The sequence below is a fragment of the Branchiostoma floridae genome, chromosome 4 (assembly GCF_000003815.2).
Source record: "Branchiostoma floridae strain S238N-H82 chromosome 4, Bfl_VNyyK, whole genome shotgun sequence".
Lineage (NCBI taxonomy): Eukaryota > Metazoa > Chordata > Leptocardii > Amphioxiformes > Branchiostomatidae > Branchiostoma > Branchiostoma floridae.
This window is the reverse complement of record NC_049982.1, coordinates 2,402,897-2,420,149: the sequence shown is the minus strand read 5'-3', so window position 1 is coordinate 2,420,149 and position 17,253 is coordinate 2,402,897. Positions and strand designations below refer to the sequence as shown.

Below are 17,253 nucleotides of genomic sequence, written 5' to 3'. Positions count from 1 at the left end.
TCGCGCAATATGTAAAAGTGTGCCATCGAAGGCCACAAAAGACACAACAAGTAAGAAAATTCGTTCTTTATCTCTGAAATTCGTTGAGCATCTTCCGAACGCAGCAATGCCACAAGCGTGCCGCACGTCAAGTGAGAGGGGGCCTTAAGAGTCCACAGGATATGTGATCCATAACATTTACTTACTGTGGTCTTAGGAGTCGATGAGCTCGGCCGACGTTCTTCAGAAAACACACACTCCCACGCAGACACATACGCATTCATACACACAATGACGCACAAACAGACGCACGCAAACATTCACGACAGACGCACATATACAAACACGCAAACACACATACACACACACACACACACACACACACACACACACACAGATACACAATGTCATATACACATACATACACAGATACACACACACAGACATACCTAAACACACACGCACACATAAGGTCCCCTCTCACTGGACGTGGGGCACGCTTGCGGCATTGCTGCGTTCGTTCACTGCGGTTCTGTTGTGTTAATTTCGCCGATTTTGTCTTGCACTCACACTGACGTGCGGCACTGTTGTGTGTCTAGACTAAATGAACATGTTATTGACAATTGCAGCGTTGTCAATTGATGAAAAATCACTGTAAAATGACGAGAAATGCCCAAAAATGAGATTTATAATGAAAAGATTTCCCTCATGATAATGAATTATATGATGCATATGCTACAAATAACCTTGAAAGACTTTACAGTAAAGGAAATGACCCGAATGAACGGACACGAACCATATACCAGATTTGACTCCATGTGTACGTTTTGCACCATGTAACGTTATGTGTAATGATGTATGTTTATATGTTTATCAAGCTCCTTGATGTTTATTCACCAATTTTGCAAATTTTTAAAATGAAAATGTTTGATATTTCATACTTTTTTGTATGACGCGGAGTATTTTCACTGTCGGTGGATGGCTTGCCAGCCTATTGATGATGTCTAAGTCTATCATATTTGTATTATATATGTATTTTTTATCGGCGGCAGCCTACCAGCAATGATTACACTGCTTATAACGTTTTAACGCAAACTCAAAAGCAAAGTTATCATCTCACATAGATAATTTCTCTCTAGTGAACGTTGTACGATAATCTTTTTCTCTGCATCCGTAGGTTAATCGATAGACCATTTACTTATTTTTTGTTTGTTTTCAAATAAAAAACTGACCTACTTTCCATTAAATAAATCAAAAGATGTATTTTTAAGTTAACTTTGAATACGGATACAAGGTAAGTTTTGTGGAATTCGCAATGCTGTAACTGGATCGAAAACCGCTGTAAAAATATTAGAAATGCATCTAAAATAGCTTTTCGGTGAAAAGGATTCTTGGTGCATGTAAAATAGGCAAAATATATCATTGATAGTGTTTGGGGCGTGGTGGCGGCACTGTGGAGGCATTGTTGGGGCACTGTTGGGGCATCGTTGGGGCACTGTTGGGGCATCTTGCCACTTGCGTTATTTTTAAACTTTCAAAAAAACGTCGCGCTTGCTTGCGGCACTTCTAGGTTTGCTTGCGGCACCTCTAGGTTTCGCGTGGGCACCTCTAGGTTCCGTGGGGGTACATCTGCGTTTTCGAACACAGCAATGCCGCAAGCGTGCCCCACGTCCAGTGAGAGGGGACCTATACGCATTAACATAAACACACACAGTCCGTACAATCACATCTGGCCACGCGCGAACTTTTTCAAACACACACGCGTGGATAAACAAACACTTCTTAAAACCATTTAAAAATATCTTGTTTAACTTTACCATCTCTTCTCATTTGTTTGAAACTTAAAATTTAAAACTCTGATTAGAAAAACGAAACATCTGATTTGCACAATAAAATCACCTCCCATCATCTCATCTCGAAGAATTAACGAAAAAAAGCCTAACATTGGAAAATTGCTAAATTGCCCTTTAAGGCAAATTAGATACAAAAGGTCAGCCGTTACGTTGAGACCTTCAGTACTTGAGGAATGGCTGGGCGTCTTTTGTTAGAAAAGCAAACACATCAAGGCCAATTATCAAAAAGGCAAATGGTCTTCTTTTTCGTCACCTCACCTTTTATTTTATCTATGCAAATATGATTTGCTTTGAAAACAACTGCAAGTACATATATATATGCCTCGACTTGCAATGCATTAATTTGGTTCGTCGTAACATTATCACAGTGCTTAACTATTTAGTAAAGTGAATTTAATTAGATAGGACGGGGGCATTTAATTATCAACATTTCAATAACTTTTATAGTGTTCTTGTCTTGAATGATTGCAAACATTTTTTAATTATGAAAGCCTCGCTAAACCAAACCTGGGCAACATGTTTGAAATTTGTATTGGTACGTCGTAACATTATTACTGTGATCACCCATTTAGAAATGTTTATTAAATGAAGTATGACGAGATCTTTAAAGACCAAAATTTCAGCAACTTTTATGGTAGTGTTGGATGATTGCAAACGTTATAATGATTATCATTGTCTTTGAAGGGAGGTCCCCACTTTTAACTTATACTCGCCTCGCTAAACCAAACCTGGGCAACGGGTTTGAAATGTTGACGCACGCGCAGTGCCTGCATTGTGGCCTCGTTTCAACTCTACGCACTACAGCCCAGGTTCTATGAACGCTGGTACCATGATAAAAAGTTGACAGATTGCTGAATGAATTTCCTAGATAAAAGCCGATGCTTACTTTCTGAATCTTCACTTTTAAATCATACATCTTTTAAATATACATCATATTTAAATTCTGAAGTAAATGCTGTAAACTTTGGTCTCTGTACGGTGCTGCAGTGAATACCGACTGGGAATGGGGGGTGGGGGGTAGGCAACCTGTGTAGCGACTTTCACGTTTTTATGTACATTTATTGTTCATTAATTCACACATCACTTTGCAAAAGGACTTTGTTTCTTAAAGACCCACTTAGCCTTGCCGATTGTTGAAACAGAACTCTGAATGACTCAGCGGAAAGTTGCACGTCCGGTCTTGCACCACGCCAGGGGGGGGGGGGGGGTCATCATATGTGGTTAGACACAGACGTACTGGGCAAGGACACAAGGTCATTCTAATTATTCGCCCATTAAGTTATTTGTTCAGAAGGTCATTCTAATTCTTTGTCCATTAGGTAAGTTACTTGTTCATTGATTAGGTTCATTGTGTATGAAAAAATTGGGAAACGTTCCTGCGGAAACTTTTAACTATCTACTTCTATGCTAATGAAGGTAAATATCAGCTCTTTGATGTGAAAAGAAGTTCAATTTTTTTATAACGATAGTTTATTGAATGCAACCAATTGCCGAACACATGGCAGCGCTATATCGGGAAACACAAACAGACACACAGACAGACAGACGGGCACACAGACAGACACACCAAAAACTATACCTCATTTTTTATGGAGGTAAAAAAAAAGAGTACCTTAAACATTTTAAAAGTCAGCCTAGGCCTAACTAATCTCTACTTGGAGATTTAAGGTGGTCTCTCACTGCACTTGGGGCACCGGTGCGGCACTGCGGGGTTCGTAGATGACTCAACGTATTACAGACATGAAGAACGAACTGTTTTCCGTTTTGTGTATTTTTGTTGTTTTCTAAGTCATACTTTTGCGTAATACGCAATATCCAAGTTACCAAAAGTTCCGAAAAAAAGAAAACAGTGCCGCAGTGAACGAACCCCGCAGTGCCGCACTAGCCTGGGAACCATACCATCGAGGCGCTCGGCGGTGTAGAGGTGACCGCCCGTACAGTTAATTGGTACAGGCCGGGGGAGTTCTTACGGGGTTAGATTAATTTAGTCGCGGGCGGGGTAAACTCAAAAGGCCGGCTACAAACTCTATCGACGAAATCTCAAAGGGCAGCTAATCAGACAGGCTGACAGAAGCAGGTCGGTGCCGGGTAAAGCTCCCCAAAGCCGACCGCGGAGAATGGTGCCCAGGCTATGCCGCACCGGTGCCCCAAGTGCAGTGAGAGTGCACCTTTAATCAGCATGACCTTCCCCGGCTGGGCGTGTCCCGCAGGAGGCAGTGACATGTGTGCGGCCCGTGCGGCGCCTCGTGTCTGCCTGATTGCGGTCGGCTGCCGCTCGGACGTTCCCCTCGGCTTAACCTGGAATCCAGTCTACTACTGGCTCGGCCTTACGTTACCGTAGTTAGTTTAGGCTCTCTACGGGGCCAGTGTAGCTCTCAGCCGCCGGGGTAAACATTCACACCCGGTAGGATTTTCACGCGGTTAGACTTGGCCCAGTGGGAGTTAATTGCCGGCCAGCCCATTAATTAAGGGGGCACACACCAGTTTATTTGGGGTTTCAATTGGAGGCGGCATACCCTAAAGTCTAGCGACCAGCTCTACCAGGGAATTATCCTGAAGCAAAATAACTGTATATCTGGTGAAAGCATATTCCTTTAGCTACAACATAAACTAAGTTTCGATCCTTCAACTTCTCTGATTTTAAAAAATTACAGGAAAAAAACATTATTTTCATGTAAGGATAATGCAAAAAATCGGGCATTTGGGCATTGAAAGAAAAACATGAAGATGATTTTTCCGGCAAACACGACTGATACTGTCAGAAAGAGGAAAACCTAACGAGTAATCCAGCTAATTATAAAGAAAATTCTAGTACTACAGTTTTTTTAATCATCCACGGCGCGCGGCATTACAACTAGGCTTAACACAGCGCTTCAGAGGTAAATCTAGGTCACGAGCCGAATCACATTCAGGCGTAGGAATATCCCGGAAGTAAGACGCGGACCAAAACACAAATTTGCACCGAAAACACACCATTTCCTACGCTTTTCAGCCATGTAACCGTTTCATGTCATTTCGCAGGAAATAATGAGAAATGTCAACTCAAACATGGACCCTCGGAAGCCTTTCGTCACTTTTTTCTCGCTGGTGTGTGCACCGTTAACTCCCACTGGGCAAAATCCAACCGGGGAAAATGCTACCGGGTGTGAATGATTACACCGGCGGCTTAGAGCTGCACTGACCCCGTAGAGAGTCTACACTAACTACGGTAGGCCGTGCCACAACTAGACTGGATTCCAGGTTACCCTCGGCTAGGCTCTACCAAACTAACTGCGCTGGGCAGTAGAGGGAGATTAATATACCATGGTAGTTTGGTACCTGAGGGAATATGTAATCTCCAAGCAGATCTTGCGGTGGCATAAGATAGTCTCATAAGCTGGAGAAGGAGTTTAGCCGGCGTATTCTTTGTTGGTATTCTCTGAACACCTACCCCCCCCCCCCCACACCCCCGTTAGGGCGTTAAAGTTCGTCTAATAGAGTCTATTATAGAAGAAAGAATCTGCCAATACTGTAACTTGAATAAGATAGAGGATGAGTGTCACTTTATTGTTGACTGTACCTTATACAACAACGAAAGAAACGTCCTTTTTGAAAATATACAACATATGTTCCCAAATTTCCGATACTTGAATACCACGGAAAAATTTATATTTCTTATGCAATTAGATAAACCATATATTATTGATTCCATTTGTCCTTATGTTTATAACTGTTTTAAGAAGCGAGAAGAAGTTGAACTTGTACATACTTGAATGTATTAGCATATGTAGAGATAATAAGATACCTTTTTTTGTCAAAATTGTACCTTATCACTAGCGCTACGATCTGTACTTAGCTTGTTTGAGCACAAATGTACAATAAAGGTCATTCATTCATTATAGACCAACATCTAAAATGCAGGCCAATGTGAAATGCAAACTCCATCTAGCGAGAACAAGTGGAACTAACGGCGGATTCGTTGGCAATTTAAAGCCTTACTTTACTCCAGAGAGGAGTGTTCCAGTTTTGCTGGTAAATATTTTTTTCTGAATTCCAAAACGTAATTGTATCGGCCACTTGACATTGAACCTGGACAAGGGAGCAGTTGCATTATAAAGCATTAACCCCCGAGTGCCCTCTGATCAAATTACAGCCAGTTGTAACACATTATAATGCGAATGACCATTGGACGAACTTCAACTTGGCAGCTCTTAAGAAATATTTGGTTGAGCTTGAAAATTACTTCTGCAATGCGTTTCTGTAGACTTGTTTGACAACTTGTAGCTTTAGTAACTTTATTTCCCGCTTGCTTCTGGTCAAAAATGGGCTTTGACTTTTGTCGATCATCCCATTGAAACCCATACTTACGACTTGGAAAAAAGGCCTTTATCAAAATGGCTAAATCTTAGGAAAACAAAGTCCAATCTTTATAAAACTTTTGCAGCATGTGGGTGAATAGTTGTTTATTATTTTCCATCCTTAGCAGTCTAATTCTTCAATTCATTTGCCCCCACAATTGACCTGGAACTTTAGCAATTATCCCATAGGAACCCGGAATAGTTAAGGCATTATAACCGTCATGTATCACACCCGATGGGTCTGCATGAAGGGGCAATTTGCAGTTACTGGATTATAAACCGTCCATTCATTTGCTCATCTGTGATTAATTTTTACAAATTTAGTCGATTTTGTGTAGATAATTAATAAAGATGTCGTCGTTTAGGAAATATCCCTCTCCTCTAGAGTACAGTATGCCTTTAAATTAAAGACTGGAGTCGATAATTTGTGTATGCCCGACTCTGCAACCCGGTGTTTTCATTACTTCATATTCTGGGCTAGGTTATAACCTAACTTTAAACTCTCTCAAGGTAAACGGGAAAAAGACAATGGACATGGTTATCAGCGCAAGGAAGGAGGTAAACATTCCTGTCCCTCCTCATCCGACAATATCCGGACATGTGATTCAGAGGACTACGTCTTTCAAACTACTTGGAGTACACATCACTGCCAACCTTACCTGGGATGAACACGTTCATTTCATGTTGACGAAGTCCCGTCCACGTGTGTATTACCTTGCAGCAGCAAAGAAGGCTGGTCTCCCTACTGATGTCTTGCTCCAGATTTACCTAACATTCCTACGCCCCTTACTGGAGTATGCCAGTCCGGTGTGGGGAGGACTGCCAAAACACCTGTCAGACAAGCTAGAAGCCATGCAGAGGCGCTGTCTTAGAATCATTGGTATCCCATCTGACTCTCTGCCCTCACTATCAGACAGACGGGACGCAGCGACGCTGAAGACTCTACAAGACATACTGCGGGACAGTAGCTCTCCGCTGAGGGAGTTCTTTACTTCACCTCAGGACAGTTCGTACAGTCTTCGTCGGGAAGCCCGATACAGGGCATCTAGAAGTAAAACGAAGCGACATGAGATGTCATTTGCACCCCGCTCTGTACGATTGCTGTACGAAAGTGCTAGATGATCGGTAAAGAATGTTGATTCTGTCATGTATATTTTCTTAATCCGATTGCTGTCTAATTTTAAATGTTGTAAATGTATTAATGTTTTAAAGTTGATTCTGTTACTGATGACGTATTTCATGTGTATATACATGCCAAGTCATCCAGGAATAAAGCTGAATCTGAATCTGAATCTGAACTTCTTTAAGAAGTCATACATTTTAATCTATAATCTGCTGTCTCTAGATTTCAAACATGACTTGAAGAGTAACGTCTACATAAACTGTCTCAGCCAGGCCACCGTCTGATGTGCATTTCTCTGGTGTTTGTAGCATACTGAAGGCCATAAATTACGTTATTTTGTCTTTCTATAGTTTTACTGGCCTCTTTAACTAATTATCCGAAAATCGTAATTTCAATCCTAGTCCAAATCGGTCAACATGCAAAGACCAAAGCTGACATATGCTATCTCTGAGCGTCTTGCAGCCTCCGTGATGTTGTTCCATCAGACCAGTCCTAGAACCGCCAGTGGCAGTGACCTCCTTAATCCGTCTCTTCTGACGCCAGGCACGACAAGTTTGTTTATTGACGATTGCCTGGTGGTCCTGTTTGCGTTGTCTTAACACGCCATAGCTCAGGACTTCCCTGGCACCGTCAGTTAACGTCAAAGTCTACCATCTTTCCAATTTTCGTTGTTGTTTGTTGTTTCAGTGTGCCCACTACCAAACTACACACCGACCAGCATCGACGGGTACTGCTACCGGGAGAAAGTGGGGATGTTTGACTTCCATGCGGCCGAGCACATTTGTGAAGAGGACGGTGCTCTCCTCATAACGGATAAAAACATATACAGGTGCGAGTTGCCTTTTTTTTTTATTTGCTTTAAGGACAGACGAGGACAATGTGGCACTGCACTCAGGTTAGTAACTTATATTAACAGTGCCACATACACGGTACGGACAGAAAGTAAATGTAGACCTTTCTTTTACCTCCCCGACCGAAGTCACGTGCCCATTTTTACACCTGGGTGAAGTAAGGAAGGTCGTGTGAAGTGCCTTTTTCCAAGGGCACAACGTCGGGGGCACGGCGGGTATCGAACTCGGGACCTCTAGATTCCAGGGACCTCTACCAGTTACGCCTCACACGACGCCACAACGAGACCACTTAGGCCCCTGTTAGGCCTACGTCACAGTTCTAAAACTGGCCGGGCAGCTTTGGGGGACGAAACGTATGACATAAAACACATACATAAGTAGTACATAAGTAGTAAAGGGAATACCTGTGTGCGTTATTTGTGCATATTTCTACGTATACATGTCATTTTTTTTCGTTTCCACAAACAACCCGGTTTGAAAATGTGACGTTAGCTTTACACATAGCCAAAAGAGAGAGCGCACACACAAACTTCCACACTCAACTACATTAGAAAGAGAAACAACGTTAGTTGCAAGATGGCTACGCTGGTAAATATGATTGATGTTTGCCTTGTCCCTGTCCAGACATATGTGGCTCCAGTTGAAAGACTTCGCTCAGGGATTCTGGCTCGGATTGGAGGACGAAGAGGTTCCAGGAGAGTACTACTGGAGTGACAATGAAAGTAAGAAGTAAACTTGCGCTGCCCCTTTTTCTTGTCTTCATACAAGATAGTAGCATATGCACTTTAGGCATCCCTTTGATATTTCATCAATCGCAGAACTAGTATAGATTGTCAAAAGAGTAAAGCTTTTCGTCTTCCTCCGCTTTCGGAAACAAAGAAGTCAGACTCAACTCGTGTAGAAATAGTCAACACTAGTATTTGAGTAGCCCCCTTTACAATTATCTTAATCACTGTTCATTGTCACATGTACATCTCCTATGTTTGTACCATGTACTTGCAGTTAGGCCACAGCAAGTAAATTTTCTGGATGACATCCGCGCGCTCATTAATTTTTGCCTGATTGCCTGATTTGCCTGAACAAGAATTTTTTTTCTTTTTCGGAGATGGTCAAAATGACAAGAAAGTACCAAAATGGGAAAGTATGTTGTGTTAGAGCCTAATGATTGTACTTGTAGAAGTAACATTAGCAAGGTAGCCATGACTGTAGTTATAGAAGTGAAACCAGCTGGATAGTTGGAAAAGTGGCACTGCTATAGAAGTCATAAGTGAAGTTGCCAACTTGGTAAGTGATACCAGTCTACCACACTAGTGTCACTTTTACTACACTAGTTCACTTCTTTAATACAGGAATGAATGATTTGTCGTCAGTACTACCATGTTTTGTCACTTTAACTCTTCTTACAACATTTATGGTGTCTATTTTGAAAATGTAGCCACCTTGTTTTTTTTTTACCCATCTTGTTTTTTTTTCGCCCTATCTCACTATTTTTGCAGTCTGCAGAGGATGTCATCCATAAAATTTACTTGCTGTGGCCTTAGCCTTCTAGCATGAACCTGAAATGAAAATACACTGTCATCATTTGACACAGGTCAAATATGGATGACATTACTAAGATCTTTAATATAATCTAATAACCACAATCAGGCAAAATGAGTCATTTTTTTCTCCTTTACTCGTAGCTTTGTCCGAGCCGACATTTTGGGAACCTACAATTCCCGACGACCCCTCAAAGCACTGCGTCATCTCTGTTCGAAATGGGACCGGAGGAGTCACCGCACAGTCGAACTGGGTGCCTGCGGACTGCCACAGCTACTACACCAACGTCGTCTGTGAAGTTGGTAAGTACAGGGACGGATCACCAATAGTTAGCGAACCCTCATATACTTCTGTGTATATATATAATGAGAGGGAGAGAGATGCATGGATGTATGGCATCCTCAAGTGCCAAAGAAAAATTGATATTCACCAGAAATACGTCCATCTTAAGGCCCCCTCTCACTTGACGTGCGGCACGCTTGCGGCATTGCTGCGTTCGTTCCCTGCGGTACTGTTTTGTTATTTTCTCCGATTTGTTATAATTCAGATATTGCGCAATACGTAAAAGTGTGACATAGAAGACCACAAAATACACAACAAGTAAGAAAATTCGTTCTTTATCTCTGAAATTCGTTGAGCATCTTCCGAACGCAGCAATGCCGCAAGCGTGCCGCACGTCAAGTGAGAGGGGGCCTTTAGGGAAACAGCAGGTCTCTATGATATCATTTGCGCTAACGTCACATACTATTATGTCGCTAACTATTATATTAGGATCGCCCCTGAAGGGCCTTGTGCATATCTATGGGAATAAACATTCATTTTTCGTTTCCGCAAACAGTCTGGCCGGACCCCAGGTAGGACCTGTGACGTAGGCCTTAATTATTCTAACAGCGTGGTTTATTGTTGAACGGTTAAGAATGAAGCGTAATTTTAAATTATGATAGTGAATTTATGTTTGTCATTTATTCTGTGCTATTTACTGCAGATCAAGCATCAATGCATAATGGCGTAGAGCATGCGGCAAATTATGAACTATCCGCTTTCTTTTTCGTTTTGTTCTTATAGATAACGATGAATGTGCATCGAACACAGAGAACGCCTGCAACGAACCCAACATGCACTGCGTGAACACCATCGGCTGGTACGAGTGTGAGTGCGATGCAGGGTACCACTGGGAGGGCAACATATGTGCCGGTGAGTACGAGTGTGAGTGTGAAGCAGGGTACCACTGGGAGGGCAACATATGTGCCGGTGAGTACGAGTGCGAGTGTGAAGCAGGGTACCACTGGGAGGGCAACATATGTGCCGGTGAGTACGAGTGTGAGTGTGAAGCAGGGTACCACTGGGAGGGCAACATATGTGCCGGTGAGTACGAGTGCGAGTGTGAAGCAGGGTACCACTGGGAGGGCAACATATGTGCCGGTGAGTACGAGTGTGAGTGTGAAGCAGGGTAGGGCAACATATGTCCCGGTGAGTACGAGTGTGAGTTTGGAGCAGGGCAACACGTGTGCTGGTGAGTATGAGTGTGAGTGTGGTGCAGGGCAACACGTGTGCTGGTGAGTACGAGTGTGAGTGTGGTGCAGGGTATCACGTGTGTCGGTGAGTACGAGTGTGAGTGCGATGCAGGGCAACACGTGTGCCGGTGAGTACAAGTGTGAGTGTGGTGCAGGGCAACACGTGTGCTGGTGAGTACGAGTGTGAGTGTGATGCAGGGCAACACGTGTGCTGGTGAGTACGAGTGTGAGTGTGATCCAGGGCAACACGTGTGCTGGTGAGTACGAGTGTGAGTGTGGTGCAGGGCAACACGTGTGCCGGTGAGTACGAGTGTGAGTGTGGTGCAGGGTACCACGTGTGCTGGTGAGTACGAGTGTGAGTGTGGTGCAGGGCAACACGTGTACTGGTATTAGTGTGATGCAGGGTGTACCTAGCCTGGGTACCATTCGGATAGTAGTTCGCTCCTACATTCGCTTCTGCTATCCGTCTGGAGATGTGCGCATCCAAACCGTTTGGCGGTAACGTCAGTTAATGAGCGAATCTAGGAATAGGTTCTAGAGCGCTTGTTCGATGACAACAGGCCTCCCACGAGCGGGCGGAGAGCTTGTCCGGTGTTGGAACGTCTGTTCGAACGAGCTCTTGAATCCATTCCATATTTCGCTCATGTGTAGGGACCATTCAGCGCCTGCTTCCAAAATTTGGACGATTCCAGACGTTAAGATGGTCCGCGTTCCCAGACGGAAGCACAGAGAAGCGACTGTATATAGTGTATAATGAATGTCAGAGCTAGAAGCGACTGTATATAGTATATAATGAACGCCGGAGCGAACTACTTTCCGGATGGTACCCAGGCTGGGGTGTACCACATGGACGGCCACATATGTGCTGGGGAATCTGTACATCTCTGGTCGTGGTTTGCGTTATGGCACAGGGCGATTTTGCTATTTCATTATAGTCATTTCTTGGTGTGGCTTAATTAAATCTTGTTTCGTTTCTTGCAGAGGAGCACATCGGCCCGACTGAAGCCCCGATACACGGTACGTTCGGCATCAATGTTATAGGTGCTGTTGTCTGAAGTTCTTAACGCTGCTTGTGAACCCTTCTATTTTCCTTAAAATGATTGCATCAGAAAGGTTGAATATGGATATATGAGATTTTTCACAGCCGGCAATGCTTGCGCATGCCTGCCAACGTTTCCTTGCCTATCTGACATAGTCTTCAGAGCTACATATCACTGCTACGCTATACGTACGTAGCTGATGTAGTTGGCATTTTTAGATAGTGCTTTCTGGTATTTGGGGACTCTGTTTTCCTCGCAAAAGCATCACCGACATTAGAAACATGTAGCGGCAACAATCAAGCAGCACTCCAGTCGGAAGCTCTGAGGAATATGTTTGATATGCATTATATAGCGTATAAGCAGATGAGGGACATTCCTGGTTGTGAAAAAAGACAACTCCTATACCCAATCGTCTATTCTGTTTAGACTAAAACCTTGGTGGTTACAGAATACTGCAAAATTAATCCTCCCCTACAGATGAATGCCCCGTGGGCTGGGACGACACCTTCACGGGCATGTGCATCAAGGCGTTTACCGTAAAGTCCAACTGGCCCATGGCGCATTTTACGTGCGGCACGTCGGAGAGGGGGCGGCTGGTGACCATCGAAGACCAGGAAAAGTTAGATTTCATGAAAACTTACGCCGATGCTCCTAACTACTATTGGATCGGATTGAACGATGTGGTAAGTAGTGTTCGTGTTTGCATTAGATTTGATTTTTGATTTGATGACGGTTACAAGCTGACATGTTATATGTAAAAAAGACGATGCTGAGACACAGCTTTTGCATGCACAGGGATATTTTGTACTACCTACACGTGGCCAAGCCCAAATTACACCAAAATTACACCAACCAAAGGTCACTTCTCCTCGGCAAACTTTCCCGGCTTTTAGGACAGTCATTTAACTTATTTACACATTCCCAAAATATGCATATTTCTTTATTACTTAATGGAAGTCCTTCTTTTTCATATTCCTTAAATTCCAAAATTCTTATTTTAACCCAAAATTTTATTACAACATCTAAACGTTTCATATCTTGATTTATACTTTTTAGTTCTCTGCAAATCTGACCTTTTGTTATGGGGAAGGGGATCCGGCATGCGCTCTTATCAACTTTTGCTACACATCATTTCATTTTTTCTTGTTGTTAGTATTATCTATATCTTCCTTAAGTTTGTATTTCGCTAAGTTAAGTTATGTCTATGTCTTTGTATATATGTATAGTGGTGGCGTGAATATAAGTTCCCAACTTAAGTGCGCAACCACTATGTCTGTCTTTTATGTCTTATTTGTCTGAATAAAAAAAAAGTAGATCACGTATGCTAATTACGATCGGCTATTTCAAACTAACGGTGCAAAAGGCAGAGGTATGCTCTTGGCATATATATAATCATTTGGTTTTTGTCGTCATGACTTATCCTTTCTGAAATCCACTGGCCGAATCGGTAGCCCTGGCTTTGTATGCAAATGAATACACCTGATGTAATGTGGTTTAAATTGTGCATTGGATTACTGCTCACTGCACTTTCAGGGGGAGGGGGGGCTCTTTGTAATTTGGTGCACAGATCGCGTAATGTGCTAACACCTTGTCATCAATAGACAGCTTTCTGAGACACTGTGTGTGTATGTGAAAATCTACCCAAAGTTTCACGTCCAGCCATGCCACTGTTTAGTTGAAACTTTTAGCTTGTCACGCATAAGTCCTAGCTTTACCTCTTTTTGTTGTCGCGTTACAACTATTTCATTCCACCTGATATATGTTCCCTCTGTATTGTATATGTATATGTATATTGTGAGTATTGTCCCTTTTACAATGTTAACCTAAATTGAATAAGGTGAAGTAACACTCAGAGTTTCTCTTTCCGTGATTAGATGGAGGAGGGAACACTTGTGTGGACAGACGGGGACGACCTGGACCCTGCCGAGTTTACCCCCGCCGTCCCGTGGTCTTCAGACCCCAATTACCAGAACACAGACGCCATTGACTGCGTCTGCTTCGCCAAAGGCATACTCAATGGCGTGTACAACACGTGGGCTTTCGAGTCATGTTTAACGAAGAAAAAATTCATCTGCGAGATCGGTATGTTGGTCGCAATAGTAAAGATCAGTACACGGCTTTATTCGCCATCCAATTTGTTGTCTTTTTTCAACCATTATTATACATTATGTTCTGCCCTAGAACTCTATTTCACCTTTATCCACGGGGTAACCTATATTCATTGCATTTAAAACATGGTTTTTAATGATTACGGTCAACTGTTTCAAATTGCCATATTTTTAAAATATAGCAGTTTGAAACCACCGTACATCAACTTGATAATCCTTAACGCTAAATTCCTTGATTTCCAATACAAGTAATGTAGGTTACACTGTGATAAAGGTAACATTCGTATCATTTGTGTTGCAGATCTGGACGAGTGCAGTTCTAAGCCATGTCTCACTCATTCTGATCATTTGTGTTGTAGATCTGGACTAGTGCAGTTCTTACCCATGTCTCACTCATTCTGATCATTTGTGTTGTAGATCAGAGCGAGTGCACTTCTTACCCATGTCTCACTGATTCTGATCATTTGTGTTGAAGATCTGGACGAGTGCAGTGCTAAGCCATGTCTCAACAACGGCACTTGTTACGAGGAGCACCCTGTAGGGTTCGGCTGCACATGCGAACCAGGCTACGAAGGAGATATCTGCGAGATAGGTAAGTCTTTTTTCGGCGATTTTATTGAAAATACAACAAGACAAGACAGACCGTATCCAAGGCAGCAATGTCGATGTTGGATGATGATGCTACTGAGATGACAACATTCAGTTCGTTTGGATTATTTAGTTTACGACCATTTTAGAAGGCTTTATTTTGTTTTATCCAGATCTGAAAAGGACATGAAATTAAGATTAGTAAACGCCATGTGCCAACGCATCCACATGCTAGTTTGAATTACGCAGGGCACACATGTCTACAGATATTCTACGGCATTGTTTCTATCTTCTTTTTTTATTCGCATTCGGTCCACTTTGAGCTAAGTGTGTAATCTTAAACATGGTTTACTTTTCTCAAAAGAAATGAATTAAGACATGTGCGCGAAGTTTTAATATATATACAAGTTGTTCAAAAGGAATAATGCTTCATGAAATTTATTTAAAACTACGATACTTGCCTTTTTATGTTTACATCATTGCCTAGAATTTGCCATTTTATTTTTCACAATGTACCAAGTACTAACGTAAAGGGATGACATAAACTTAGTGAAATTTATTAAACTCTACTATAGTATAGTATACTATGGCGTGATTAAAACATTGTAATATGCCGTTGCAGATGTAGACGAATGCGCTAACGTGACCTGTGAGAACGGCGGAACCTGCGTCGACGGCATCAACGAATACTCCTGCGATTGTCCTATTGGCATTGAAGGCACTCACTGCGAAATAAGTACGTTCTTTAGGAACTGGTCTTATTAGTCGAACAGGCTTCGACAAATTAATAAAGTTAACGATTGTCCCTGCCTTTGTGTTGATGGTCTTGAAGCTAAAGGGTCATTGCATATATCAGACACGTTATAAGGTCACACATACCTTTCCTCATACAAGGATCACTGTGAAAGAACTAAGTTCTTTGAGTACAACTGAATTGCTCCGTATTGCATTGGCCAAAGCGATCTCACAATGGCGAACAGAAGAACGTAAATGGCGATTCGGCGATAACCTAATGTTGTGTACTAACGGACGACTTCCATAACCTTTAAGGAAATATGCTGTATGTAATCTCCAAAAAGACCCTACTGTAGCCTAAGATAGTATCAAAGGCTGCCGAAGGAATGCAGCCGGCCTAGGAGTGTGTTTAGCTACCACACCATGACTCCCTTCGGCTTCAGTCTCAAGATAGTTGAGATTTTCCTCAAAGCACCTTATTACCCTTATAGCCCGATTAATTTGTTTGAGACTGGCCTTGTACCCCTGTCACATTATCCACGATCTTCGGGCGCATCGATGGAAGATCGGCCATATTTAAATAAATTAAGATCGACAGAGGGTTGCGCGTATTTTTCACCTCAAAACCGTCCCTGTCACATATAAACCATACTTTGTACCTTGTACAATTGTTGTGCAATAAAGTTATTATAAGCGAGGGTCGGGCGATTGCCGCAGAATCGTCGTCCGATCGATTTTCACCAAATGTGACAGGGGTATTATCCCCCCCCCCCTCACATTAGGCGAAAATCGATCGGACGACGAGTCTGCGAGCTCTAAATTAAGAGGACGCATGACCCTGACGGGAAGGGGGAACTCTGCTATTTCTTCGTCGGCATCAAGGTGATGCCTCCTCGAATATAGAGCTCGCAGAATCGTCGTTCGATCGATTTTCACCAAATGTGACAGGGGTATTAGGACACTGAAGTGGCTATCCTCCTTTTCCAGCTCTGATACTATGTAATGCCACTAGTAAATCTGCCTGGAGATTATCTGTATTTGGCAAAGGATGTACATAAAACTACACCCTTCTCCCTGCAGATATAGACGATTGTCCTGGCGTGACCTGTCAGAACGGCGGAACCTGCGTCGATGGCATCAACGACTACTCCTGCGACTGTGTTGATGGCTATGAAGGCGAGCACTGTGAAACAGGTAAGTCCTCCCATTCATCAAAGATGGTGTTGAAGATGAGTATCATTTTCTAATGCCAAGAAGATTATGTTTTTGCTTGACTTGGGTCTGTATGTAGGTCAACAGGATATAACTCGAGAAATTGTGGATGGAACTTTTTTATTTTTTGCAGGTGTGTAGCGGTTGTTGCAAGGCATGCCTAGTTCGAAAATGGGTTACCTGGCGTTTTCCTACGGTACATTAGCGAGCTTGGTATTTTTTTTTTGTGTGTTTTTTCGGGAAGCATAAGTCAAAATGTAGCTGGGCGATTTCCACGATATTTGGCAGGTGTTTAGCGGTTGTGGAAAGGATTGTCATGTGCAAGAATGGTTTAGCTACCATTTACCTATGGTGCTGTAGCTGGCTTTGTATGT

At 42.7% G+C, this 17,253-nt stretch overlaps 1 protein-coding gene across 7 annotated transcripts in view; it reads left to right on the top strand.

Moving 5' to 3' along the window:
- Window positions 1-17,253, top strand: part of LOC118413867 (fibropellin-1-like) — a 61,841-nt gene that overhangs the window by 17,705 nt on the left and 26,883 nt on the right. For all 7 annotated transcript variants that reach the window (XM_035817464.1, XM_035817463.1, XM_035817461.1 and 4 more), the window contains exons 2-11: window positions 7,980-8,121; window positions 8,768-8,865; window positions 9,826-9,984; window positions 10,748-10,876; window positions 12,178-12,213; window positions 12,714-12,919; window positions 14,111-14,318; window positions 14,820-14,936; window positions 15,555-15,668; window positions 16,748-16,861. In XM_035817464.1, the coding sequence (XP_035673357.1) occupies window positions 7,980-8,121; window positions 8,768-8,865; window positions 9,826-9,984; window positions 10,748-10,876; window positions 12,178-12,213; window positions 12,714-12,919; window positions 14,111-14,318; window positions 14,820-14,936; window positions 15,555-15,668; window positions 16,748-16,861 (1,323 nt within the window). The remainder of the gene's footprint in view (window positions 1-7,979; window positions 8,122-8,767; window positions 8,866-9,825; window positions 9,985-10,747; window positions 10,877-12,177; window positions 12,214-12,713; window positions 12,920-14,110; window positions 14,319-14,819; window positions 14,937-15,554; window positions 15,669-16,747; window positions 16,862-17,253) is intronic.